At 40.2% G+C, this 27,367-nt stretch overlaps 1 protein-coding gene across 3 annotated transcripts in view; it reads left to right on the forward strand.

Annotated features, from left to right (window-relative positions):
* Positions 1 to 27,367, forward strand: part of LOC119660763 (ATP-binding cassette sub-family G member 1) — a 221,887-nt gene that overhangs the window by 107,252 nt on the left and 87,268 nt on the right. For all 3 annotated transcript variants that reach the window (XM_038069546.1, XM_038069531.1, XM_038069536.1), the window contains exons 4-5: positions 24,150 to 24,345; positions 24,863 to 25,008. In XM_038069546.1, the coding sequence (XP_037925474.1) occupies positions 24,150 to 24,345; positions 24,863 to 25,008 (342 nt within the window). The remainder of the gene's footprint in view (positions 1 to 24,149; positions 24,346 to 24,862; positions 25,009 to 27,367) is intronic.

Consider the following 27,367-nt stretch of genomic DNA (forward strand, 5'->3'; position numbering starts at 1 on the left):
AGCATCTGTTGCTAAAGCCATGTTTTATGGCAACTAATAAAGAAAAACAAACATGAAAATGTGGCAAGTAAACTCGCTCTGTGGACTTACCTACTTTTATCTCTTTGACTTAACGACCAAAAACCACACTTTTTTCATTAGAAATTATTATTGTCTCAAAGGTTTAAGTAATATTTTGTGGATGTTGAATTAAAGCAACCCACAAACCACATTATTTCATTTAAACAATTTTATAACATGAGGACTCTGAGTTTCTGTAATAAAAGTACTTAATGCAATTTGTAATGGTTCCTTAAATGTTCAACTTTGGTTCAATGTTAATGTTACGAGTATGACGGCGGAATTATAAATTATCTGAGCAATCAACAACAAGAATGCTGGGTAGTGATGCCGATTTAGTGATGTGGTTGGGGATCTTTGAGTTTGTTAACAGTCAACAGTAAAAGCGCTTAGGATCCATCTGATCAGTTTTTCGCGTAATGCAAAGAAGTCAGGTAGTGAAAAAATACATTAAGGTTTAAATTAATTATTTATATCTGATGCTTATTCATGTTTAGTTATGTCTGGCAATTCACGTCAACACTATGGATTACGCCTATGAAAAATCGCAAGAATTACCGAAGCTTTCCTTGAAGTAAATATCTGTAATCGAGACAATGTCTCGTAGACTTTTATTCGGTTTTATCGTAAAGTAGCAAGGGGAACTTTCATATGCAGATATGAATATCGATTGCCAATTAATTCATATATAGTTACAGAAACAATAAAATCGTAATTATCATTGCCCGTAAAAACAGCAACTTGAGATTTTAAAAACATAACATTAAATACATCCCTGGTATTATTTCAAGAGACTCACAAATGCTGATTAATAAAATGATAATCAAAATTCTGTATAGAGATTAGAGCTGGATTTTTTTTAAGTAGATCGTTCCATGATTATAGTGCAATTTAAAGTTATTTTTGTTTTGCCTACCTATTTCAGTTCTAGAAAAGAAAAAGTATCACTTGGCTTCTAAGAAAGACTAGTATTTGTATGAAATGTTAATCTATCATTAAAATATGTGGCATTTCCAATAATACTAGTTGATAAAACAGTTTCAGATAATAGTGTACTGTGGTGTACCGTTACGGTGTTGAATGAAGTGCTCTAACATATTTCAAGGTCCTGATCCAATATTGATTGTTGCGCCACCGATTATTATTATTGATCATAGTATCTCAAGCAAGCCTGTAATCGTCAGGAACTTTAGTATATTCTCTACTTCCAGATCTTTTAACTTTGCGTCTGGTATTAAGTGTTCTCCCAGATGCCTCGACTTACTTTGCACAAGTGCCGAGCATTGTCCCAGGTCGTGTATAGAGATTTCATCACAGTCCGCCCAAAACTTGCAGGCAGTGTCCGGAGATATCCCTAGATTCCCTAGGCGAAAGTTTCTTTTTGGTTAGGTTTAGGCCCACCCAGTATAGTTCCCTCAACCGTTCCTCTTCATTTCTTAGAGTTCATGAAACCGTTTCCGATTCCACAGAAGGGTTCTGGTTCGTGTAGAAGCATCCCTTTTCCCTTCTTGGCTAGTTGCCTCGTTGCCTTCAAACCCAGCACGGCCTAGACCCCAAAGTATTCAGACCTTGTTGGAAGAGCCGAGTGTATTGAGCCATCCTGAATATTGCCCACCTTGCCTGCATCTGTATATGCAGATGGAGAGGGGTTAATCCCAGAAGGAATGCCGTTGGGCATGTCCTCATTGCTCCACTACACACGCAAGCCAGCCTTTGGAGCTTGTTTAAATTTCTGGCTTGTGTGCTGAGTTCGGTTCTTTCTGCCCAGATTACCGCTCCATAGATAATCATTGGCCTTACTAATGCAGTATGTATCCAAAGTAGTATCTTCGGGCTGCCACCTCATTTTTTCCTGTTATGGATCTACAAGTCATCAGAGCCCTCTTGGCTTTCCGACAAGCGTTTTCGACATGTGCCTTCCAGAGTAATTTTTGGTCTAGCATAATTCCCAAATATATTACCTCTGTTTCTCGTTTCACCTCCATGTCATGTAACCTTTTAGCTCTGAGGTGATCAAGTTTACGTCTCCTATGGTGGTTTTGGCTTGGTTGATCCGCAGTCCCACCTTCGTGCACCAGGTACTAGTAACCCTTAGTCCAGTTTGGATTCTACCACGTAGGTATCTTCATATTTGTCAAAACAATGTCGTCCGTGTAACCCTGGACTTGTATTCCAGTATTTGTTAGCATGTCCAGGGGTTCGTCCATTACCATATTTCATATAAGCGGTGATAGTACCCCGCCCTATGGACAACCTTGAGTAGTGTTCATGACAATAGAATTTGTACCTGTCGGTACTTCTATTTGCTTACTTTCTTCTTTTGTTCATCTGGAATGCCAGGGTCTTTTCCACTCCCTTGAGGCTCAGGGTATCTTGTATCTCTGTGTGCGATATGTTGTCGAATGCTCCTTCAATATGCAAAAACGCACACAGTGCTATTTCTTTTGTTTTTATGGCGTCCCGTAGTACCTCTGTCAGCCGATACAGAGCAGTTTCAGTTGACTGTCCTGCCGGAAAACGTGTTGACAGTGATGTAGGGAATCACGCTTTAGAACGTTCTAATATAGTTGTCTACGACCTTCTCTACCGTTTTGAGTACGAACGATGTTAGGTAAAGTGGTCTGAAAGATTTAGGGTGAAAAGGATCCTTTTTATCCGCTGTCAGAATAAAGACCATTTTTGCCCGCTTCCATGCCCTTGGAATGTATTCCAGTGCTATGGTTACCATCCTCAGAAGAGACTCTATGATGATTCCTAGGTTCCTCTGGATTAGTGCTACGAAAATGCCATCTACTCCGGGTGATTTAAAAGGTGGCTTAAAAGTTCCCACTGTCCACCTTAGCCTAGCTTCTGAGCATACCTCTTTTGCCAGTTTCCAGTTCTCCTTTCTTCTCCTTTTATTCGTTGCTAGGGTGTCAGACGGAATGTTGTCGCCTGCCACCGTGGGGTAGGACCCTGGAAAATGAGTTCTAGGAAACAGGTGTTCCCTATCCTCCTCATTCTTGGTATATGCCCACTTTCCTTCACCAAACAGACAGAGGATATTCCCCCCTGTTTGTTTCTGTGATCCGTTCGATCCCTTCACACTTCCCTGAAGCTGTTCCAGTTTGCTTCCCTGATCGCATTGCTATACGCAGTTAGTGTATTTTTATACCTCTGCCAGTCCCTGGTTTGTTTTGCTCGGTTGAAGAGTTTTCGTGTTCTCATTCTGGCCAGGCTCCTGTTCCACCATGATCCTTCCCTTGATGACTTAACTGTCTTAGCCGAACAGTTGGCCTCATAAGCATCAATGACGACTGTGTTGAGGTTTTCCACCACTGTTTCTAGTTCCATTTCGTCCCTGATGTCACCGCCCCCTTGAAGTTGGGCAATGTTGTTGCTCAAGTGCGTTGCATAGGATTCTCAATCCGTTCTTCTGGGATTCCTTACTATGCTTTTTATTTTGGAGTTAGCCTCAATGTCGAATCTGATTATTCTGTGATCAGATGTAGAAGGCTCATCGACACCCTCCAATTCCTGACCATCCTGTTCATTAGAGTATTTCCTAGAATTATGTCTAGTACCTCCTGTCTAGTGCTGGTCACAAATGTTGGAGTGCTCCCTAAGTTATATATTTCTAACTTATTGCTAAGAATAAATTCAAGGAGGTACTTACCTCTTCGAATGGTGTTGCTGCTTCCTCAGACTTCGTGATGGGCGTTGGCATCGCAGCCTTGGAGAAGTGATAACACCCTCTTCTTATAATACTTCACCAGTTTAGCGACTTGTTCCGTTGGAACCCGGATTTCGTCTCCTGGGAAGTATCGTGACGCCACGACTGCCTTCCGAGTGCTCCTCCAGGCTTCCAATGAGACTTGGATACCCACAAGGTCCCCGGTCAGGAACTCTGTGTGACATATATATTTTAAATTACGCTTATGCGGGTTCTTGGTTTTTCACAAGAGGAGTCCCAAATTCCCTGCATGCTTTCTCCTTGCAGACCGCGAATCTGCCCCCGGTACACCCAGGGCTCCTGAGCCAGCACTATTCCAATTTTCTCCTTGGAACTTGCCCGAGGTGTCTTTCCTCGGATTTTCCCTATGTACATGCACGGGTATGTTGCCAAATCGATAGTTGATATGGCAACTCCGACGTTTGATTGACTCGAGAGATCGTGAGGAGCTTACCCTTTCCCTCCACCTTGTTTCTGAAGACTCTCCATAGTCGCGTATGGAGATCCTTAATCTAAGCGATTAGGAGGCTCATAAGATCTTCCGTTTCTATTGTCGCGGTTTTTGGGAGAAAAACTGTCACTATGTGTGCTCCTGGTATGTCATCCCCAGCACATTTTGGCAGTTCTGTCCCTTCCCATCCTGGCACTTTAGGAACTATGGTCCTAATCCACCACCGCAGTCCACCAATATAAGACCTGGTTGAAAGCGTATCCCGGTGAACACAAGTTTCGAAGTCCATCCCTTGCACATCTGCCTGACGACAAGGTCTTCGATGGTTTCCTGCTCCTCACGAATGAGTATTTGTTTAGGAAACACATCGCCCTAGAAGAGAGACAGCTCACCCTCAGAGACAGATATGTTGGCCTCAGGGAGCTATGTTCTGCGTCAGTCTATTCTGCAGGGCATTGCTTGACCCCTTTTGTTTACAAAGATTGATTATAAAATTTTAATGCATGTCGTAAGCAAAACTATCGAGAATTGACTACGGTTCATATCAGTAAACCAGACATCAGAATATCATCGGAGAACGTGTTAACTATGCGCCAAAAACTTCTATGGTAGTCATCAGTTCCAGCAAACATGGATTAAGTGTGCTTGCACTTGGCTTGTAGGTGATATCTGTTAGCGAAACCATGTTAAGGGAAACGAAACCATATTATCAAGCATCATTCACTACCACACAAAATCAAGGGGGCTCAATTAATTCTCTCAAAAAATTCCCTTTAGTATACGGACTGTGTTAGTGCCCTCAGATCAGCATACCGAAAAGATTCATGGTTGACGTCAAAAATTTCCTTCTATAAATTTCGGATATACCCCAAAAATTCGTAAATAAAACAAAAACTACTTCATTTTCAGGCAAATTTATTTCATCCCCCTTCAAAATAAGATCCATCTGATGCACAATTATGTCAGCCTTTCATTCGTCCATGTGCCGCAGGAATGGCCTTTTCTCGTCATATTCTGTGCTTTTCGGCTACAGCTCGTTTTCGAAGCGCCACGCGGTTGATTGTTGACTTGCCAATAATTATCCGTTTCATAAGGGTTTCATGTCCTTAGGAACAGTGTTTCAATGTTGTGTTGCACAAAACTCAGGTCTGTTGGGACGAGTCGAGATGTAACGCGGCTGAAGCCATCTTCACATTATCCAGCAGGTAGCGTGCCCAGGTCCTAATATGTCAGACACAAAAATATTCTTTCATATATTCATTTTACGAGCAGCTAGCGTTATGTATACAGCACGGAGCGTATCCAGTACAGCACATACGAAGGTACTCATATTATCCAGCAGATAAAGCGTCCAATACAGAGCGTGTCAGACAGAAAAAAATTCTTCCATACATTTACTATGAGAGTACTCATACTTACCAGCAACAGGCGTTCCGTATCCGCGCAGACTCTGCACAGCACTCGTCCGAATTCATGCAAAGAATATTTTTCCCGTGCTGGAGCGCTTGCTGCTGCACAGTATGAATACTCTCATAGTAAATGTATGAAAGAATTCTTTTGTGTCTGACACGTTCTGTGTTGAACGCACTACGTGCTGAATAGTATGAACACTTTCCTATGTGCTGTGCTAGAGCTGCTGTTAAGTATAAAAAGAGTTGAACGGTTTGATATGTAATGCCATCTTCACTAGCAATCTCTATTGGGCTGGTATGACAATTTCCGAGCACTATTTCTTTCACTTTTTCACGTTTCAGCCACTTTTAAAGTCTTTCTATCACTCGTATGTCCGAGTTTTCGACAGAACAGATTCTTCAAAAGCTTTCTACTATACTTTCAATGCTTTAGCATACGATATTTCGGTAGGAACACATTTCAAACAAAACTTTTTGCTTAACTAAACTATCCATATTAAAATGCGACAAAAGGTTGATTAATGTAAACAGACACCAGGCAGATACTAATGATACATTGATGCTAAATATTGACATATTTGCCAGTGTGGTTGGTACCAAAACAAAAAAACTGAAAATAAACGGTTCTACCAGGCGCAGTTCGTTTAAATAAAAAAAATCCCAGTACTCTTTGATCATAGGGTATGCCAGTGACTAGACAAGTATGCGAAGCAGCAAGTAACCCTTAACAATTTTGATTTGAAATGACGATCTTCCTTTTTTGTGGTGTTTACACTTTTGATACTGAGTTCAACCTCATTTCCTCCCAACATCGTCCGAGTTGATGAATTAGATTGGAGTTTGTTATGGGAAATAAATTCTATTCAAATGACTTTGGTGTTCTGCTAGCTTCCTAGATGGTTTTTTGTGTGCTTCTCCATCCTACCGCAAAAGGAAACGGAAACGGCATCCGAAAGATTGATCTTGGACGGCAAATATGGATCATGCCGAGGATGTTGAACATGTTTGCATCCACCAAGCTTCCTATAGAGGAATTTTAAAGCAGCATTCGCTCAGTGATTCTATTAAGATCCATTGCCATTAATCCGAAATGAGTTTTTAAAGAGGCTGTGCCTTTGAATCTCACAGGCATGTGAGAAGCCATAGACAGCTGTCAAATGTCTATTGTTATGACAGATGCGCACCATGCGCTAGCAACAACGTGGAATTTTGGTCGCGCAACTCCCATCGCAGTCGAAGATATGCGGTGATTTTCCATCATCATACAATTTCAAAGCATGTGCTGGGGGTTGAATCTCTCGTATATAGTTTCTCTGGGCTCAATGAACACTTCTTGAAGCGAAAAGAAGATTAGACGGCAGCTTCATGGACGATGGGACGACGGAGGCCAAGTTAATATGAGGGACAAGGAGAAGATGAGTCAAATTTGCTTCTATTATGATCACGAACTTATTTCAAGGAAATGACATATGCTAATGTGGTAATGGAGAATTACATAGTAGGGTAGAAAAATCAATATATTGCAAGGCATGATAGTGAAGAAAAACAACAGACTAATTATGTATTTATTAAGAGATCTTTTATCTTTTCTCCAAATGTTTTTTTCTAGAATATTCATAGATGCTCTATGAAAGGCTGGCTCACAATCCATGGGAAGGTTTTGATGGACTAAATTACTGTGTATCTGTGCATCTTTTCGAAATCAATTTCTTGAATATCGAAGGTGGAAATTTGTATGCACTCGATCTTCGACCTTTGTTTGAAATCTGGTCGCTTCTCTGAAGTTCACGGAATGAAAAAGGGAACTGGAATCTATCGTTTATTTTTCTGTGTGATCTTCCTTAAATTCAATACACTTATTCGACCGATTCTCCAAGTTAAGGATCAGATCCCTGGAGCGGTTTTCCGGAAGATCTGCAAATACCGGTTTATGCTAGCTATCGATATCGATATCCACGTAAGAATTTTTTGAGGGAACAGTCAGAAATAAGAGGAAGTTAAGTCTAGAGAATAGGGTAAAATTTGCTACAATTGGTACTTTAATTCCCTGATTTTTGCTATGGTTTTGGAGTAGATGCATCGCCTTGATGCAAAGCTAATTTTTTCTTCTGCAAACCAGGCATTTTCCTATGAATTTTCATATCCAGCTGGTGCAAAAGGTTACACTAACAATCCTGATTAATTTTACCGGTTTAGAGGTAATCCACTAACAAAATCCTTTTAACATCCCAAGGCCCTGATGCCACTGATTCCTTAGCATCTTGTTTTGATTCAGGATCATGATGATAAATCCAAGTCTCATCAATGATAATGAACTGTTGGACGAAATTTTCTTTCCCCCAAAATACTCCAAATGTTGCTGAGTATTAGTTGTTAAAAAAATGCGGCACCCATTGCGCGCACAGCGTTCTGAAACCCAAAATTTCAAGATGTGGCTTACATTGCTCACTGAGATGCCTATGACCCGCACTAATTTTTTCTGTGTCACTCGGCGATTCTCCAAAACCTTATCCTGTATTTTTTTATGCTTTCTGGATTTGGTGTTCTTTTTGGACCCTCTTCACATGCACTGTTTTCAATGCTTGTAAGACCACTTTTAAATTCACCAGCCCACTTGTAAACCATTGTTTTCGAAGGAGCGGATTCACATAACACGTTTACCATTTCAATGAAAATCTTCATTGACCTCAAACTTGCACGATGTTCGATATTTTCTATTGTCTTAAAATGAACTAACATGAGAAATGGCCAAGAAGGGAGCAGGGATGCCTTTACACGGGCCAGAACCCTTCTGTGGAATCAGAAACGATTTCATGGCTATGAATCTAAGAAACGAAGAGAAACGGTTGAGGGAACTATATTGGGCAGGCCTACCGGGGATGGAGCAGTCCAGGGTGCTTATTGGGAGATACGAACCCATACGTACAAAGGATTGCTTAAACCTCACCAAAAAGAACCTCCGAATCATAGTGGGAATTCTCACTGGTCATTGTCGGCTGAACTATCACCTAGGGAAGCTAGGGATATCTACGGACACTGCCTGCAGGTTTTGTGAGAAGGAGGACGAAACCTCTATACACGTCCTGGGACAGTGTCCGGCACTAGTGCAAAGTATGTCGAGATATCGGGGAGAACACTTAATACCAGATGCAAAGCTGAAAGATCTGGAAGTAGGGAACATACTAAAGTTGCTAACGTTTACAGGCCTGCTTGAGATACTATGATCAATAGGTACACTATAACCAGTAAAAGGGGCACAATAGTTCTTCAAAGACGCGGTGCGACTTTCCCTTAACAGAATAATAATAATAACATGAGAACTTACAATGTCTTGTAAACCAAACCAGAATTGGCAGATCAAGTCGAAATTCGGGGAATATTTCAGATGGAATATTAAAATGTATTCGAAATCCTGGTTTTAATATCAACGGATAGATTGCGTTCCGCGAACATTTTGATATACTTCGTATTTGTACATCTGTAAAGTATTTGTTAACATAGTCGCGATTCAGTTCAATGCAGATAGTGAGATCAATTTTTTGATGCTTCCTCGAAAAATTCACTGGCAGATTCTTCATCCACTGTACCACCTCTCCCTTCACTGATTCGATTGTTGGAAATTATTTTTCATCCATCATCCATGTACATCTTCTGGGCAGTGAACAGATGTTAATTTGAAGATGGCGGTTCAAAATGTGCCGTCCAGGAGCTTCGTGACGTGAACCATGTTAGGTCTGAAACTAATGTTCAGCAAGTAGACTTCTTTTGTCAACATGCCCCGCCCTTTATTCTAAATCATTATCGAATGGCGGTGCTGATTTTTTTCATTGGCGGGAGTTTGAAACATTTTTTTAACTCACAAATTTGAGAAAGCCGGCTATACCTAAGCGGTTTGGGGCAACCTCCTAATTGTGGAAATGAATGCCACGATTCAGTTTCTTTCTACAACTAAGAGGTTGCCCAAACGGTTTAGGTACAGTTGACTTTCTGTAAGTTGATGATCAATATGGAAAAACAGGGATGCGGGATATCATACCTTCTTTACCTGCATGAAATGGACGATCTGGGCAGCTGCGGTCAACTGAATGAATTATTCTTGGTGTTTTTCAATCTCGTGTTTAGCGTACGACTGTTCAGAGAGTACTGATATACGAAATAAAAAGATAAACATTCAGAATAAAAATCAAGGACCAATCCCGCAGTGTTGCGGTCCTGCATGAAACATGAAATCAAGAAAAGTATAGCATAGGTCAATATATATACTAATACAATGTAAAATAGTTAAAATCATGAAAATATCAAAAAATATTAATTATATAGATTTCCGTTCGTTTTTATTCTTTCGGTTTCAGCGAACTAAACTGAATGGATTAAAGGGTCAAAAAAGGATCTTGCTTGGTTCTAAATTTCAGCCAATAGAATCGCCAATTACCTTGGGATGTGAATAAAAACTGTATTTCTCAATAAAAGTGAAAAATTGACTGAATTTGTTGTTGCCAAGTTATGGCTTTTCAGCATTATTCTATCCTTCCGTATTCGCTTAGGTCATCATCATCATCAACGGCGCAACAACCGGTATCCGGTCTAGGCCTGCCTTAATAAGGAACTCCAGACATCCCGGTTTTGCGCCGAGGTCCACCAATTCGATATCCCTAAAAGCTGTCTGGCGTCCTGGCCCACGCCATCGCTCCATCTTAGGCAGGGTCTGCCTCGTCTTCTTTTCCTACCATAGATATTGCCCTTATAGACTTTCCGGGTGGGATCATCTTCATCCATACGGATTAAGTGACCCGCCCACCGTAACCTATTGAGCCGGATTTTATCCACAACCGGACGATCATGGTATCGCTCATAGATTTCGTCATTGTGTAGGCTACGGAATCGTCCATCCTCATGTAGGGGGCCAAAAATTCTTCGGAGGATTCTTCTCTCGAACGCGGCCAAGAGTTCGCAATTTTTCTTGCTAAGAACCCAAGTTTCCGAGGAATACATGAGGACTGGCAAGATCATAGTCTTGTACAGTAAGAGCTTTGACCCTATGGTGAGACGTTTCGAGCGGAACAGTCTTTGTAAGCTGAAGTAGGCTCTGTTGGCTGACAACAACCGTGCGCGGATTTCCTCATCGTAGTTGTTATCGGTTGTGATTTTCGACCCTAGATAGGAGAAATTGTCAACGGTCTCAAAGTTGTATTCCCCTATCCTTATTCTTGTTCGTGCTTGTGTTTGACCAGTGCGGTTTGATGTTGTTGGTTGATTCGTCTTCGGTGTTGACGTTGCCACCATGTATTTTGTCTTGCCTTCATTGATGTGCAGCCCAAGATCTCGCGCCGCCTGCTCGATCTGGATGAAGGCAGTTTGAACGTCTCGGGTGGTTCTTCCCATGATGTCGATATCGTCAGCATAGGCCAGTAGTTGGGTGGACTTGAAGAGGATCGTACCTCTTGCATTCACCTCAGCATCACGGATCACCTTCTCGAGGGCCAGGTTAAAGAGGACGCATGATAGCGCATCCCCTTGTCGTAGACCGTTGTTGATGTCGAATGGTCTTGAGAGTGATCCTGCTGCTTTTATCTGGCCTCGCACATTGGTCAGGGTCAGCCTAGTCAGTCTTATTAATTTCGTCGGGATACCGAATTCCCTCATGGCCGTGTACAATTTTACCCTGGCTATGCTATCATAGGCGGCTTTAAAGTCGATGAACAGATGGTGCAACTGTTGTCCATATTCCAACAGTTTTTCCATCGCCTGCCGCAGAGAGAAAATCTGATCTGTTGCTGATTTGCCTGGAGTGAAGCCTCTTTGGTATGGGCCAATGATGTTCTGGGCGTATGGGGCTACCCGGCCTAGCAAAATAGTGGAAAATATCTTATAGATGGTACTCAGCAACGTGATACCTCTATAATTGCTGCACTGTGTGATATCTCCCTTTTTATGTATGAGACAGATTATGCCTCGCTGCCAATCGTCAGGCATTGATTCGCTGTCCCATACCTTGAGCACAAGTTGATGAACCACTTGGTGTAACTGGTCGCCTCCATATTTAACCAATTCGGCTGTAATTCCATCGGCTCCTGGCGACTTATGATTTTTTAGCCGATGAATTGCACGGACTGTTTCTCCTAAACTTGGTGGTGGCAGTATTTGTCCGTCGTCTTCAGTTGGCGGGACCTCCAACTCGCCGATGTTCTGGTTGTTCAGTAGCTCATCAAAGTACTCAACCCATCGCTCTAATATGCCCATTCTGTCGGAAATCAGATTTCCCTCTTTGTCTCGGCAGGATGAGCATCGAGGTGTATAAGGCTTCATCCTGCTGACTTGTTGGTAAAACTTGCGCGCCTGGTGCGGTTGCTCCCTGTACTTTTCTAGTTCACAGACTTGTTGGTTCTCCCAGGCTTCCTTTTTCCGTCTGTGAAGTCGCTTCTCCGCTCGACGGAGTTCGTGATAAGTCTCTGCGCGTGCCCGCGTTCTTTGAGAATGCAACATTACTCGGTATGCGGCATTCTTCCGTTCCGTTGCTAGCTTACATTCATCGTCAAACCAGCCGTTCCGACTCCTTTTGCGGCTGGGGCCAAGTATATTTGTGGCCGTATCCATGATAACGTTCTTCAGGTGGTTGTGAAGATCATTAGTTGATGCTTCATCTCCAGGTCCTCTATTGACTGCGGTTATTGCGGCATCCATTTCCCTCTTATAGGTGTCGCGGAGGGTTGTGTTGTGGATGGCTTCAGTGTTCACTCTCACCTGATTGTCAGAGGGGATTCTAGGTGGTATTGTTATTCGAGCTCGGAGCACCATGCCAACGAGATAGTGATCCGAGTCTATATTGGCCCCCCTATATGTTCTGACATTCATCAAGGCTGAGAGGTGGCGGCGTTCGATCAACACGTGGTCAATTTGGTTGAAGGTGGTCCCGTCTGGAGAGGCCCACGTATGTTTGTGGACCGCTTTCCGCGCAAACCAGGTACTTCCAACAACCATTTCGTGTGACCCTGCTAATTGAATCAGTCCGCAGTCCGTTATCATTTGTTTTTTCGTGTAAGCTATGGGAGCCAACGTATCACCTGAATACGGGCTCCTTCCCTACTTGGCTGTTGAAATCCCCAAGTATGATTTTGATATCATATCTGGGACAGGCTTCGAGGGTTCTTTCTACTGCCTCGTAGAAGATATCTTTCTCCGACTCTGCAGTCTCCTCTGTAGGGGCGTGAACGTTTATGAGGCTTATATTTCTAAACTTGCCTCGCAAGCGCAGAGTGCATAGCCGTTCGCTTATACTTTCAAAGCCGATAACAGCAGGTTTCATTTTTTGGCTGACTAAGAAACCTACTCCGAGCACATGGTTTACTGGATGGCCGCTATAATATATGGTGTAGTGGCTCTTCTCCAGGAAACCGCTCCCTGTCCATCGTATCTCTTGCAACGCTGTTACATCAGCCCTATATTGGGACAGGGTATCGGCTAGCTGCTTATCAGCTTCATCTCTGTACAGGGAGCGCACGTTCCATGAGAAAATGCGCAAATCGTTGTTCCTTTGTCGTTGCCGGGTCCGTCGTTTTAATATCCGTCCTATCCGAGGCTCCTGTTGTGGCTTCGTAACGGTTGTTTTCCGTGTAGGGTTGTCAGCCCTACCCAACCCCCAACCTGGAGGACCAGTTGGTACAATTTGTCCCGTTTTTAGGCGCGGGAGACTCGCCTTCATCCTTCTCCGTCTGCAGCTTTTCGTCAAGAAAGAGCTCCCAGCGGTCACCACGTGGAGGTGGAGATAGGGTTTGGTAGTAGAGCTGTTGGTGTTGGTTCAGCAGGCATTTCCCAGGTTTTATGCTCCATCGTGGGTACCAATCCACGTTTCGCCCCGGGACCTATACTACCCTTTGACCACGCTTAGGTCACGAAAATAAAATCATTAAAAGCAAAATTTCCAGTCTTCATGGAACTTGGTTATATAAGTTTGGCGAAATGTCCGTGTTTAGGAGGTCCAATTTTACATGAATTTTTTTAGACCTATAAAGTAGCACTTGAGATTAAGAGAGATGCTTTTCGAGTGGATTGGCTTGTTCGTTTCACTAACTACCTATTAAATAAATATATAAATCACTGTAATATCACAATAATTAAGTTATATCCCGTAGAAACCAGTCTTACATAAATAAAACTGCTTAACTGTACTATGAACGCATCGTTTTATAAACATCCTTTATTACAATTAATCACTTTAGTTGTCATGAACCTTACAATTTAATTACTAAAGAAATCAGATTAGAATTAATGCTTGGTCTGCATTCTAATTTTAATTGTTGCTTATAAAAACCACCAGTAAATCTTTCACGTAATGTACGAAGACCATTGCGAGAATAACAAATTAGTGTTAACTATTTTTATCTAAAAACTGAGATGTCCACCGGGAATGCATAAGGAGTTAAAGCGTTTTTTTTCTAAGAATTATTAATTAACTAGGAAAAACATGGTTTTGAGTTAGTTATGCGGGAGTGGAATTTCAATTGACCCTGCTTTGACGTAACCATGACAGTCGATTACGTTTACATCTTTGTGCGTCAGAAGAATCTATTTTTCAGGACTTTGGTCTTGGAGATTTTATTCTGATAGCAGTCTTAAAGTGGCGTCTTTGAAAAGTTTACTTAATTTAGAGGAAAGAATTGTATCGGAAATTTTTTGATTCTTTGACACTGATATTTTAGTGATGATGGAAAAGTAGTCTTTGTTTCTGCAGGTATTACAAAATGTAGAAATTTATAGTTAATATGAGAAGGAAAAGGCATTGCACTTCATATAGAACTGTCAAGCTTCCTCAGACCTAAAATGAATGCACTGCGGTAAAGTTTGCCGTACACGATTAGACCGATCAGTTAGTTACGTTGACAATAATTGAAAGAAGTTGATTGAACACCTTTGCAGAATGTGGTGCTTGGTAAACTTGGGTTTTCCAGTATCACCTTCTCAACATCAAAACACTTTTTTGGTGCTGTCTGACATTTAACTTTTATGTGACCGTCTCCCTCATTCTGTATTTTCACAATTGCGGAGAAGACTTTAATCCTGTTCCTTTTGATCTGACCCTCTCTGCAACTATATTCCTTGGGCTTACGCTTGTTTCCAGCCAGTAGTTCAGATGCTCCATCTTGATCGCAAATCTCAGGCAGTGAACCCTCGCATGCTGTAGATCCTCTTATATGCCACCGCTTGCATGCGATGGAGGATTACGTAGTCTAGCAGTTAATACGGTCATTGGTTTTCCCGTGTCTTGTCAGTTCCTAATATTATTGATTAGCTCATCGCCGCGGACCCTTTAAAGCCCGGCTCATCTACATTACCAGAGATCATGCGACTCTGACCCTGTCGTATCCCTGCGTTTTACGCATTCATCCATATGTTTTGTATGGTACAGCATTCTCAATTCTGATGTAGTTCTAAAGGCGCTGCAGATCCTCAAAGCAACTAAACGGTCAATTTCTTCGTGAGTTTGTAAGTTCCTCCGCTCACATAAGTGATGCGTATACCAGAGTAAATCACACCGCTCTAGCTAGAAGCGACCTTCAACAGTGTTTCAGTCTGACAGTTTCGCGTCAATAATTACCTCCAAACATTTGATAGCCGCCTTAGAGACAACTGTATGGCCATCGATTTCCTCTTAAAATTGTCATTCTTTCTATGGTTTGTTATCAAAACGCATTCCATTTTTCATCAACTGGTGTCGCTTTTACTGTCACTTCGATATTCTCTGGAAGCCTTGCTGTAATATTCACAGCCAGCCCTTCCAAGGAAAAGTCAACAATTATAACATTTCTGGGACAGGCACTTCATTACACATTATATTCATTCATTACAGATTATATTCCATGACCGAGCCCTCAATACCGAATATTGCGGTACTCTTGATGATGGTTTCGCTGGTGCCCTCTTCTGTCTTCTAACAGGGAGTCCTCTCTGAGAGACAATTCTGGAACAAAACTCGTTAAGTATGCGGGATCACCTATTTCAACTAACATATCTTTGACTCGGTTTCAGTTAGCGATCCGATACCAATACGGGACAGCTCCCGCCAGAATTTATCAACGATGAGTGATAGTCTTTGATAGATGGCTCTCTCCATCACCTACGCCTTGTATCCAATAGGCAGATTGGGCAATATGATGCTGGAGCTCCAGGTAGCTTCTTATACACACTCCACGAAGGTATTGTCGAAAAGGTCAGGCCTAGTGTTCATTGCCAATTGCAAAGCCGTGTTGGGAATGCCATCCAAACGTGGGAGTTTATTGGTGCCGATCCTACCACATATTTCTCATAGTTCCTTCCTTGTTATCTTGCTTTCCACTGATGTGATGATGATTCCTATTTTTCGCAATGAGATTCATATTTTTACCAATAAAATTCGTACTTTTCCCAATCAAATTTGTATTTTTCCAAGGTAAGTAGACTATTACCAAATAGTTCTATCGTTTGCAATGCCGTATTAAGAAATATTGAGCATAGTTAAAACTTCAATGAAAGTTAGGTTTGGTAGGAAAAAATCATGCCGTTTGTAGCTTCAGTGAATTAAAAATAATTCAACCATCAAAAGGCTCCAATTTAATTTACGAGAAGAAGACAAAAATCCACTGTCGACGAATTTTGTTAATTGACTATTTGGCGATAAATTTCTATGCCAACATTTTTACATCATCTTCCCCATCTCGGAATAAAATTTTGGAAGAAATAACGAAACAGTTCATTCTTTTTAAATGGAAAAAGTTTCTGGCAAAGACCTTTTATTTTCTAAAAATTCAATTTTTGTGACCTGTCCTAAATTTAAAAAGTCATGAAATTGCTTTGAAAAAATATCAATTTGATTGGGAAAAATGCGAATTTAATTGTGGAAGATACGAAAAAATGGAATAACTAGTTAGTTTCAATGTACGCATTGTAAATGCATTATAAGAATCCATACTTTAGGAACCGCGCTGAAAAAGGCAGCAAGTGGCGGGCTAAATATGTATTCAGGAAAAATAAAAACACTTGTTGACTCTGAGGAACCAGGGAACACGTAATACTAATCTCCCTATTTTGGAAGAATAGTTTTTCCGGTAAGATGAAGACAAAAATTTCGAGTCGAAATTGGGGGTTGTCCCGTAGAAGTACAACAAGTAAAGTTATTATGACGAAGGAAAGGCTCTTCCTCTTACTACCGAAACCGCACCCTATAGAATGTATTGTTATAATTATAAAGAAACAATCATTAATTCTAGGTACGTGGTAATATTACCGGAATCATTCTTCACAATAATAGCAGCAATATGAGTGATTGTTTATTGAATAACATCTATTATTCCAAATGTATGTAAGATATGTATGGGCCGGACTGCTAAATATATAATATAAATGAAATATTTACATAAATAAAATATGCCAAATAAAATTTTGTAACAACAGCTCCCGGATTGAAATTTATGTGTGAAAAATGATTCATTGAATGTATGCATCTATAAATCACGTTTCTGCAATTTCATTAGACATTTGCATAAACTGTAATATATCCGGCATATTGTAATGCAAGGTCGCATCATTCGCGGTTTGAATTTAATTCAGTTTACTTTAATTATAATAACAATAGTGCATCTTCGGATGATGTAAATCGCAGGTATCTTTTTAAATATTTATTTTAAATGAATATGCATTTACCCATCTTGTTTTGAATTGGAAACTCGTAAAAGCGGTCCAGAGCCATATTGACCTGACCTTTCTCTGAGATTTCTGGATTTCACATATTTACAATAATAATAATAATCGTTGGCGAAGTGTTTTAGAGCACTTCATTCAAGACTGTAACGGTACACTACAGGATTACAGTACCCTGTAGGAGACAATATAGTCAGCATTGTGTTCGTCCGAGATTATTACCCTGATTTGATTCAGGTACTCATTCACAGCTGAGTCGATTGGTATCCGACGTCAAATCACGATACAAATCCCACTGCGACCAGTGAAATTTGAACGGCGACCTTCCGTACGACAGCCTTGCACTCTAACCACTCAGCTATCCGGACACACCTATTTAGATAAAGTTAATTTAAAGGACGACTGCACCTTATCTGCAGAAGTGCATAATAGCATTTGAGTAGGGTTGGATAAGTTATAAGATCTGAATCTGCAACGTTCAGAATTTATCAATAACAACAACAGAAAATATGTAATAGATGTATTTTTCCAAGGATTCATACTTGAGTACAGCACGCGTTGAGCCACCGTTTAAGTATACACTTAAAGACTAAAAGAAATTGTAATCTGTGCGGTTCACGGGTAAGATCTTTGAGTATCGAAAATGATTTTTCATTCGTTTATGGAATCAGCGCTTATTCCCCCCCCCCTTTTTTTTTCCAACTTGAGCGTGAATTCCACGGATATTGGCTGTATATTCTGGATATAACCGAAGCGAGTAGTGGAACAATAGAAAGGACTCCTCTTGCGGTATTAGGCCTTTGTACTCTAGGAATCTTAGCGGTAGTAGACTCGATATCGACTGTTAGTGCTATCACAAGGCGCACTCTCATGACCTGGGAGACGGTTTCTAACAAGATCTTAACTACGAGATTCCGGTCAAGGTTAAGGAGCATCACAATTCTGCATACCTAGGCACCAACAGGGATTCCCGATGTAGTGGGGAAGGATGTTTTCTGTGAGCAATGGGTCGCAGTACTTCAGAGGCTTTCTAAAGGTGACATTACACGTTTTGACAACACCTTGCTCGAAATTATGATGGAGTCTTAGAGCAAAATACTTGGTTAGAGCCAGCAAAGGTCGTCGTGTGTCGTCACTCTTTATGCTTCGTATTTAAACTGGGTTTATAAATCGATATGTATAGGGCATGACGGCTTTTGACTACGTTTGCTTCCAGGGCAAAGGTGAGCATTGTTTAAAGAGCTATCGCTTCACTGCACGAAGCCGAAAGCGGGCATCTTGTCCACTAAAATTGGTGAATTCGATGGGGATTTGTCTCATGTCCTCAAACAAAATATTTGTAAAATTCGTCATTGTTTAAATTGATTGTAATTTAGGTAATGACAATAGAATCTGTTACCAAATTTCCAGTTTCAGTGCCTCTTGGTGTATCACTTTTTCGGCGGCGAGAAAAGAAAAGTTTTTTAAACAACTGTTGAACAATTTTCCACCATTTTTACGAAAAATTCTGTTTAGGTAAGACTTAGGAGAGACTTTTATACTTCAAAGTGTAGGCTGGTGTCTGGAGGCACGCACGTTTTTCCTTTGTTTTTCCGCTATCGCCAAAAACATGGTTTTATAAATAAATGTGTAGAACTTTTCACTGTTATTTCGTTAGATTATGTTCTAATTCGTAGCATTGTGACATTTGCTTTTGAATAAATAACAAACGCGTAATCTACAGACAAATACGTAAATAACCAAATATTATTATTATCTGCAAGCAAATAGGTATCTTGATTCCCAAAAGGCAACATCAACAAAACCTAAATTAGAGCTGTATAAATACAAAATAAAAAATTCAAAAACCGTTTCCACTTCATTAGATTTCTGATCGTTTTCCCGTGGTCAAAGAGACGAGGTACGTTTTTGAGGTTGTCAGACTGAATAGATACACCGACCTGACCATAAACAGTGTGAATGCCAAATATTTGTTATTTTCATGCATATATTTTAATGATCATAGGTGGCCACCACGAGATGACTACGGTCAACGGAAGAGCTTCTCTAAAAGCCTGAAAAAAGTTGAAAGCTGACCGTGATAGTGCACCAGCATTGAAGTCTACCTCGATATTTGCTTGCATAACTCTGATTTAATTAGGTGCAGGAATGTAAGAGGGTTATTTTGAATATTTCATATATATACTTGGTGCGTTGGGATCGCATCACAAACTGAAACAATAAACATTTGGCAAAATCTACCCATTTGGCTCTATCAAATGCCAGATCTGGATGCATTCTCGAGGCTTTTAAATCCCCATCTAACGTATCAAGCCACCGTTGTTTTGGCTTGCTTTTTGATCGTTTACCATCGACTTCGATGTTCAGACCAATCTTAGCAAGTGAATTCTCATTAGCGCGAATTGCGTGACCATACCATCGAAGACACCACTCTCGCAATTTTTTCACGATAGGTCCAACCCCATAACGATCGCGGATATCCACACTTCGAATGTGATCAAATCGTGTCACGCCACTAGTCCAACGCAACATCTTCGTTTTTATTACCGCAGGACGCCGTTCATTGTCTTTTATAGTCGGCCAATACTCAGAATCATAGAGGGCGACAGTAAATTTTAGATTTGAGACTCTCGTTGATACGTCGATCAAAAAGAACAGCAGTTGTGGGATGCCACTTCCTCCAGGTTGAAGCAATTTCATAACACAGTTCTCCATTGGCTGATAGCATTGACTCGAGGTATTTAAATCGTTCAGTTCTGGGCAGATCACTGCTACTGACAGTGATTATGCCTGTTTCATGGGGATCGGTCGTCAAAAATGCAGTTTTGTTTAAATACAATCTGAGGCCATGTTGCATGAGGTGATCATTCCATTTTTGGACAAATTCCTTGAGATAATTTTTGCTATTACATGCTAGGAAAACATCATCTGCATGAAGCAGTGTATAAGGCGCTGGACGGTATTATCCCGACGGTGTCCATGATAACAACAAAGAGGAGGGATGAGAGGGCGCTTCCTTCATGAACACCAACAGACACACGAAGCGGTTTTGAAGCACCCGCTATACTTCGAACTTTACTTTTCGGATCGTGGTAGAGCAATTGAACCCAGCGCAGGAGTTCTTCTGCAACTAAGTGTTGTCGTAAAGTATACCAGATGAGTTCGTGTGGCGCACGGTCAAACGCTTTATCTAGATCCAGAAGGGTAATATAAAGAGGGCGATGCTTCTCACGGTGTTTCTCGATGAGCAACCGCACAGTGTGTATTGCGCCAGTAGTTTTGCAGTTTTTGACAAATCGGGCTTGATTCACGGTTCTTTAAACGATTTCACGAATACGGTTGTTAAGAATGCGTTCAAAAATTCATGATATGGGAAAGTAACCGAATCGGATGGTAATTTGAACATTCTGCTGGACTACCTTTCTTTTTCCATATTGGAACAGTGGTATTTTTTTGCCAGTCAAATGGTGTTCTTCCTTCCCGAATAACCCGATTAAAAAATTCACTGAACCACAGTGTTGGGTTCCAGCTCTTCGCTTTCTGGAGGTCAGATGCGATGTGATCAGGTCCTGCGGTTTTCCCCGACTTCGTCTCATGCTCCATAAAGTTTTCGGGTGCTAAATCCTCACTGGTTGTCGTTTCTAATGAAGGCCCTTTGAACTGGGAACATCTGGCATTGAAATAAAGCGTGTTTTGGGTCCTCCGCATTGTTCGGGCACTTTGGGCAATATCGTCATGCATCAGGCCCAAATCGATAAAGATATGCTCGCTCTTAAGTAGATTGAAATCTATTTTGCGATAGGATCGTTCGATCCATGACCGAATATGACATATGATTCTATGGGTCAGGCGGTTTTTTTTCTTACTCTTTCAACCTCTCGTGCTACTTAGCGACACTTTCGTTCCGTAAGAATTGTCGTCGCCAGGTAGAAGATTCTTCGAAGAGGTACACTCGATCGGAAAGACGTTCTCCTTCTCTCTCCAGAATATCTATTGGAATCAGTCCTGCCCCCACTTTGTCGGATATTATTCGGAATACACTTGGACGATATGCAACTCCCATTTTTCGTCTGTTCTGTTTTGCAGTGCATCTGTCCACACTAGGGCTGCATATAGTAAAATCGAATTGACCCCTTGAAACAAGGAGGCGACGATGGCTCGGTTTCGGGTTACTTATACTCAAATGAAGAACGATTAATACTTTCCAATGGTGGCCTCAGTTCTAAAATTTAAATCAAAGTTGGGCAGTGCGGGGGCTGGAAAGTGATAAATTATTTTACGGAGCCGTTCTTAGAAACTACCTAAACGACAAATCTGAAAAAAATCACGAAGCTACCGTTATACATCCATGAAAAAATTGTCTACTAATATAGGTTACAATATAGAACGCGATATTAGTTATAATAGGTGAAAGTCTATCTAAGACTAGTTAGGCACAAATATCCATTGAAATATTACTGCACAATATATACAAAAAATCGTTCATACCTGAAGTACCGAGCTTCTGATTTTCGACTGGTTTTATTTTGTTTTTCAAGTTTCTTTTTCATGTGGGCTGCAAAATCTTCCTCTACACCATACCTACTGAGCTTACATATTGGTTTAAAATGTTGTTTTCGTTCCTTCTCTATACTTAGGAATAAGATCAATATAGGAGCAATCAAAGCAAACAAATATATTTATTATACCGCATTAGTAAGTTCGGGCATTGGTATGATACCATACCATACCAGAAGGTAGAAATTTTATTTAAAAGTAATTGAAAAGGAATTGCCTTCAACTTTTTTCTAAGGTCCCCTCGCTTTGGGCCGTAGGACATAGGCTAGCGAGGGTGTGCTGAGTTGTGTTTTGGAAATAGGTACTTTGTCAAAAACTAGAGATTTCTCCTCATTTGGTCGGATCCGTCTTTTGTCTTCATTAGAATTTCTCTCCTACCTTATTTATAAATATATGTGCAGCTATATAGTACCCACCACAAAATAACGACAATCCGTTTAAAATTACAACTTTTCAAGTCAAATTAACGGGTTGCCACACCAAATTCACATTTTTTCGAAACAAATTCATGACTTTCCAAATAAAATTAACGTTTTTCTAATTCAAATTAATGGGATGACAAAAGCACCATTATATCAAGTACATAGGATTTGAAATCTTTGGATGTTACCGAATTATCTCCTTTGTTTCGTAAGAGTACGAGCACATGTAACATCATTTACAGTCTCCATACGCTAGACTTTTGAGAATACCTTCTCAGTTTGATTCATCATAAGGGGATATGGCCTAAAAGACGTTAAATTTAGTCTAGCACATTGTAATGCCTCTTTGACTTCGTTACCTATGTGGATATAGGCGTTGGCCATCTTAAAAAGATGCACAATTTTTCTGCATTTCAGTTCGATTAGGCGAAAATATTCGTGCGAACAATTTTTTTCTTCGTCATGTTTGAAATCAGAGTCACAATCCTCTTATAAACTGTTGGAATTGTAACTAGTGTCCGAGTGCTTCCTTTCTGTTGAATGTTTCCCGGGGCGATTATTCTATCACTTAGATGTAAATTTGGTTCTAATCAAATTTGTTAACTATTGTACTTTCGGAAAATCGTGAATTTGACTTAAAAAGACACGAATTTGGTGTAGAAAACTGCTAATTTGATTTGGAAAATCGTTAATTTTTTTGGAATGTCATTATTTGAGGTGGAAATGTTGTATATGCGATGTTTGGCACCCATTTGCGGTCTCGATCCTAGTGCGGAGAGGTGCAGAGCCTAGTGAATTATCTCTCCTCTGGACAACGTCGTCAGTTATTACTTTTGAAGACCTGACCCTGCACTGAATACAATTTGTTCCAGAAAACCACCTCCTTTTGTTAAGATGGTTCAAGTGGTTAGAGCGCTGTCGTAGCAGAAGGTTATGGTTCAAATCTCACTGGTGACAGAGGAACTGGATGTCGGATACCAATCGACTCAGCTGTGAATGAGTACCTGAGTCTAATAAGGGTAATAATCTCTGGCTAGCCAGAAAAATAAAATACTCTAAAAGACTTCAAGGCACTGATATAATATGTATTGTCGCACCAATGATTATTATTATTATAAAACTACCTTCTGTGGTTGAACTCGAGATATTACGACAGTATCTTATCTGAAACTACATCTAATGGGGAACTTTTCTATATAAGCAAGTTTTGTAGCATATTTAGAAATATATATTAGGACTCCTCTCCCCCAAGAAATACCAGACATTGGCATGAACCAATTTTGAGCTACGAACTTTTTTTTGAAATAAAATCTTTCTATTATACAATAGTATATTTGTCGCTTAGAGTGCAGCTATATTGTTTATCGGATGTCCTTTGATTTAGATTAAAAATAAAATTTTCGAAGTGAATACGATGTTACCTATCCTTCTATAATTAGAAATCCTTCGAGAATATTTGTTTCTATGGTTTGTATTTCGGTTTACTATTTCAATACATTACGTATCTTTTACTCGTGGAAATATGTTAGCTTTCCATTCCCTAGGCTCGTATTCGGTTGTCACTATGAATTTTAGTGTTCGCCTCTGTGCTAGTTCCGCTGGTATAGGGTTGTAACTTGCCCAAAATTTAGGATAATTGCAATAAGACTCAGGGTAGAAAAAATTAAAAATTAAATACGAGAAAAGGAACTAATAGGATAGGGGTGTTGTGTGTTGTAACCACCATTAACAGTGCTTGCTGGTGCTGCGAGTACACTTTTTTTGATTTCTTGTCATAACTTTCCTCACTGTATGGGAATTTTTCAAAACTTCACAAATATATTCCAACACTTATATTAATTTCTATATTTATCACTTAATTTCAGATTAACTGGTATCACAGGAACAGTTCAAGTCAATGGTAAAATTGTAAATACCAGCTCGGAACAATTTAGAAGGTTATCCTGCTACATTCACCAAAATGATCTCTTACGGCCAACACTAACAGTTTTTGAGACTATGATGCTGGCAGCCCACCTTAAATTAGGATTCAAAGTTTCTAGGGAATATAAAGTAAATAAGGTATGCATCAGTTTTAGATAAGGACACATTTTTATCTAAACTCGTATCTTTAGACTCGGGTTTGTTTTATATAAAGCATGCATGTCTGTCAATCTCTATATGTGTTTATGAGCATATCTTTTTAATTCACTTAACAAGAACAAATGCAATTGTGAAATCGCATTCTCTAAAGACTTCACTTAGTCATATAATGATTAATAATTAAATGGTAGGCTACAGTGATCACATCCCCCTGAGTCGCCATTAGCTCAATAATCGCAATGCGGCTTACAGGGAACATAATTAAAAGGTATTAGGAAAAATTGTGAATCCGTGACAATGGGAATCTCTCATTTACTTTTTTCCCGGTTCGCGATGTAATTAGATGTTAGATATTTGCAAAATGAAAAGCATGTAAATTTTCATTACAGTCATTTGTTAATAGTCATTTATCAGAACATGCCATTTTTACTGAGAGCAAACACAAGTGCCTGACAATTAAGCTAATGATTTTCTATTTTTCCATTCAATTTATCAGGTTAATCAATGTTTAATGCTTCTCGGGTTAGAACATAGAAATAGTCTTCCTGCAGCCCGTTTATCCGGTGGACAGAGAAAACGATTAGCGATTGCATTGGAGCTACTGAGTAACCCGTCGGTACTTTATTTGGACGAACCGACCACGTAAGTTTTGCATTTATGTATTCAAACTTGGTTATACCATTTTAGTTGTTTCCATATAATTGAGATCGTGGTGAATAAATTAATGTCTTGTTGAATTGAATTTATGACTATGTAATTATTGACTTTAGAAAGCTGTTTCGCAAAAAGAACAAAGATACTGATCAACGTGCTATCTAACAAAAGAACAACACATTTTTATATTAATATTTTTTTATTGCGGTCTGAATTATTTCCGATATTTCGATACATATAAATTGTCATATGTAATTATATTAGCTAAGATGGGAATTTTTATTTATGAAAGGATTTTTGATTCATAATGCATTTTTATTGGACTCCTAAATACTGGAATCTATTAATTTTTCGGTTCGCCTTCATTTCTTTTGTCATGTACGCCAATAGTTAATCACAAGAAGTTTTAATCAAAGGCGCCCTTCAAGAAAGACAAGCTTTACCATTTATTAATCAGGGAACGGATTTTTCGATGTGGAGAAAATGATTTTTGATCTGATCCATTCATTGCAACATAGACTTATCAATACTTTCGGTCAACTTTGCAATGACGCTGATTGTATGAACCCAGAGGAATGGAAACTGCCAAAAATTATATTTTCCAGCTTCCGATCTGACGGATCCAACTCTTTCTTACATAGCGTGAATAATAATTTAACGGTTGTGGATCTATCATTATTAACACAAACAGTAAGGGCAACCATAAAAGGACTAACGGTTTCGTCCAGGGCAGAGGCAACCCCACAGACGCTGCTTCACCTCTGCCCTGGGAGCAGCGAGACCGAAAGTGGCAACAAGTGGAAAAACGCCCATTTATATCCTCGCAAAAACACGGCAAGGTTGCGAATTATATTGAACTAAACCGCCAGTTTTAGTCTAAGTTAGTCTAAAGCTAGATAGTTGTTTAGAATATGGGGGATCCTAAGTCCACATCCACATGATGGTGGACCGGACTAAATGGGGAGCAACTTAATCCCACTTTTTTTTTGGTCCACGGATCCCTAGTTTGGGGCTTAGCACCCAAGCATTCAAAAATCAAAAAAAAAACAAAAAAAGACTGAATCGGTTTCCAACATCATTGATTTAGAGAGTGCATAGTCACAACAGCGAAAAATGGAGCAACACTCTTGTTTTAAATATATACGACAACATGTACAATATCTGTCCATTGAATTATGAACGCTAAGAAAATATGTAAATTTTCAATTTGGAGTTGCAATAAAAGCCAAAGTTTTGAATATAGATTAACAAAGCATGATTTTATTATTTGAGTAATTTTGTTGAAGTCCAAACACTCTTTACATCTAATGCTTTGTAACCCTGCCTCCATTTTTAAGGTTTTATGTAAAACAAAACCTTATTAAAATCGGTTGGTGGAAATCATTAAAATACTGGCCTGGTCACGCCAGAGTGTGGGATTTTAATTCATTAAAACCACCTCCGACTCCCTCCTATCTTGTGGAACCATCTTCAGGTTTACATCACGGGGCAGAGTTAGTTTACGTTAGCTAGGTCTCCTTTGGCCCACCTACGGGGTTAGTAACCGCGCCTCCCTTCCTTCTTCTGCTTTTCGCAGTTTATTCAGGATTGCTGCGATTATGAAGTTGATCGCATCCCAATCTTCCTTTCGAGCTACCATTCTCTGGAGAAAATTTTCCAGTGATAGCACTTCACCTAGAGTTTTCTCTAGGTTCCTACTTTCCTCCATCAATCTAGGACATTGGAAGAATACGTGCACTAGTTCTTCTGAGAATCCGTCGCAGGTTGAACAATAAGGTGATGTGTCCAATTTAAACCTGTGCAGGTATTGACGATATTCTCTATGGCCGGTGAGAAACTGAGTGAAATTATAATTGATCTCCCCATGTTTTCTCTTGTGCCACTCAACAATGGAAGAGATCAACCTGTAAGTCAAACGACCCTTTTTTGACAGGTCCCATCGCTGTTGCCATCTGCTTATGAATCCCTCGCTTTCGGCTTTTTTCACCTGCGATACAGGAGAGATGGGCCTGACGCTATATATGTTCATCATCTCGCCTGCCAGGATGTCAATCGGCATCACATCCGAGATGACGGACGCTGCATCATCTGAGACGGCCCTGAAGGCAGAACACACCCTCAAGGCTGTTCTTCTGTAGATCGCACCCGGTTTTTGTGCATTGCTTAACTGGGACATAATTTCTCTTGCGGCGCTTTGTGCTGAGGACAGCTTCCATCTTTTCCTCCGCGAGTGCCAATCCGGCACTCTCTAACTAAGTCTTAAACGCACTGTTTGCTTCGTTTGAGTATAACTCAGCATCTTCGAGGTGTTTTGCAACCACAAGCAGTGTCAATGTGTCTGTCCGTT

The sequence above is a fragment of the Hermetia illucens genome, chromosome 1 (genome assembly GCF_905115235.1).
Source record: "Hermetia illucens chromosome 1, iHerIll2.2.curated.20191125, whole genome shotgun sequence".
In the NCBI taxonomy this organism is placed as follows: domain Eukaryota; kingdom Metazoa; phylum Arthropoda; class Insecta; order Diptera; family Stratiomyidae; genus Hermetia; species Hermetia illucens.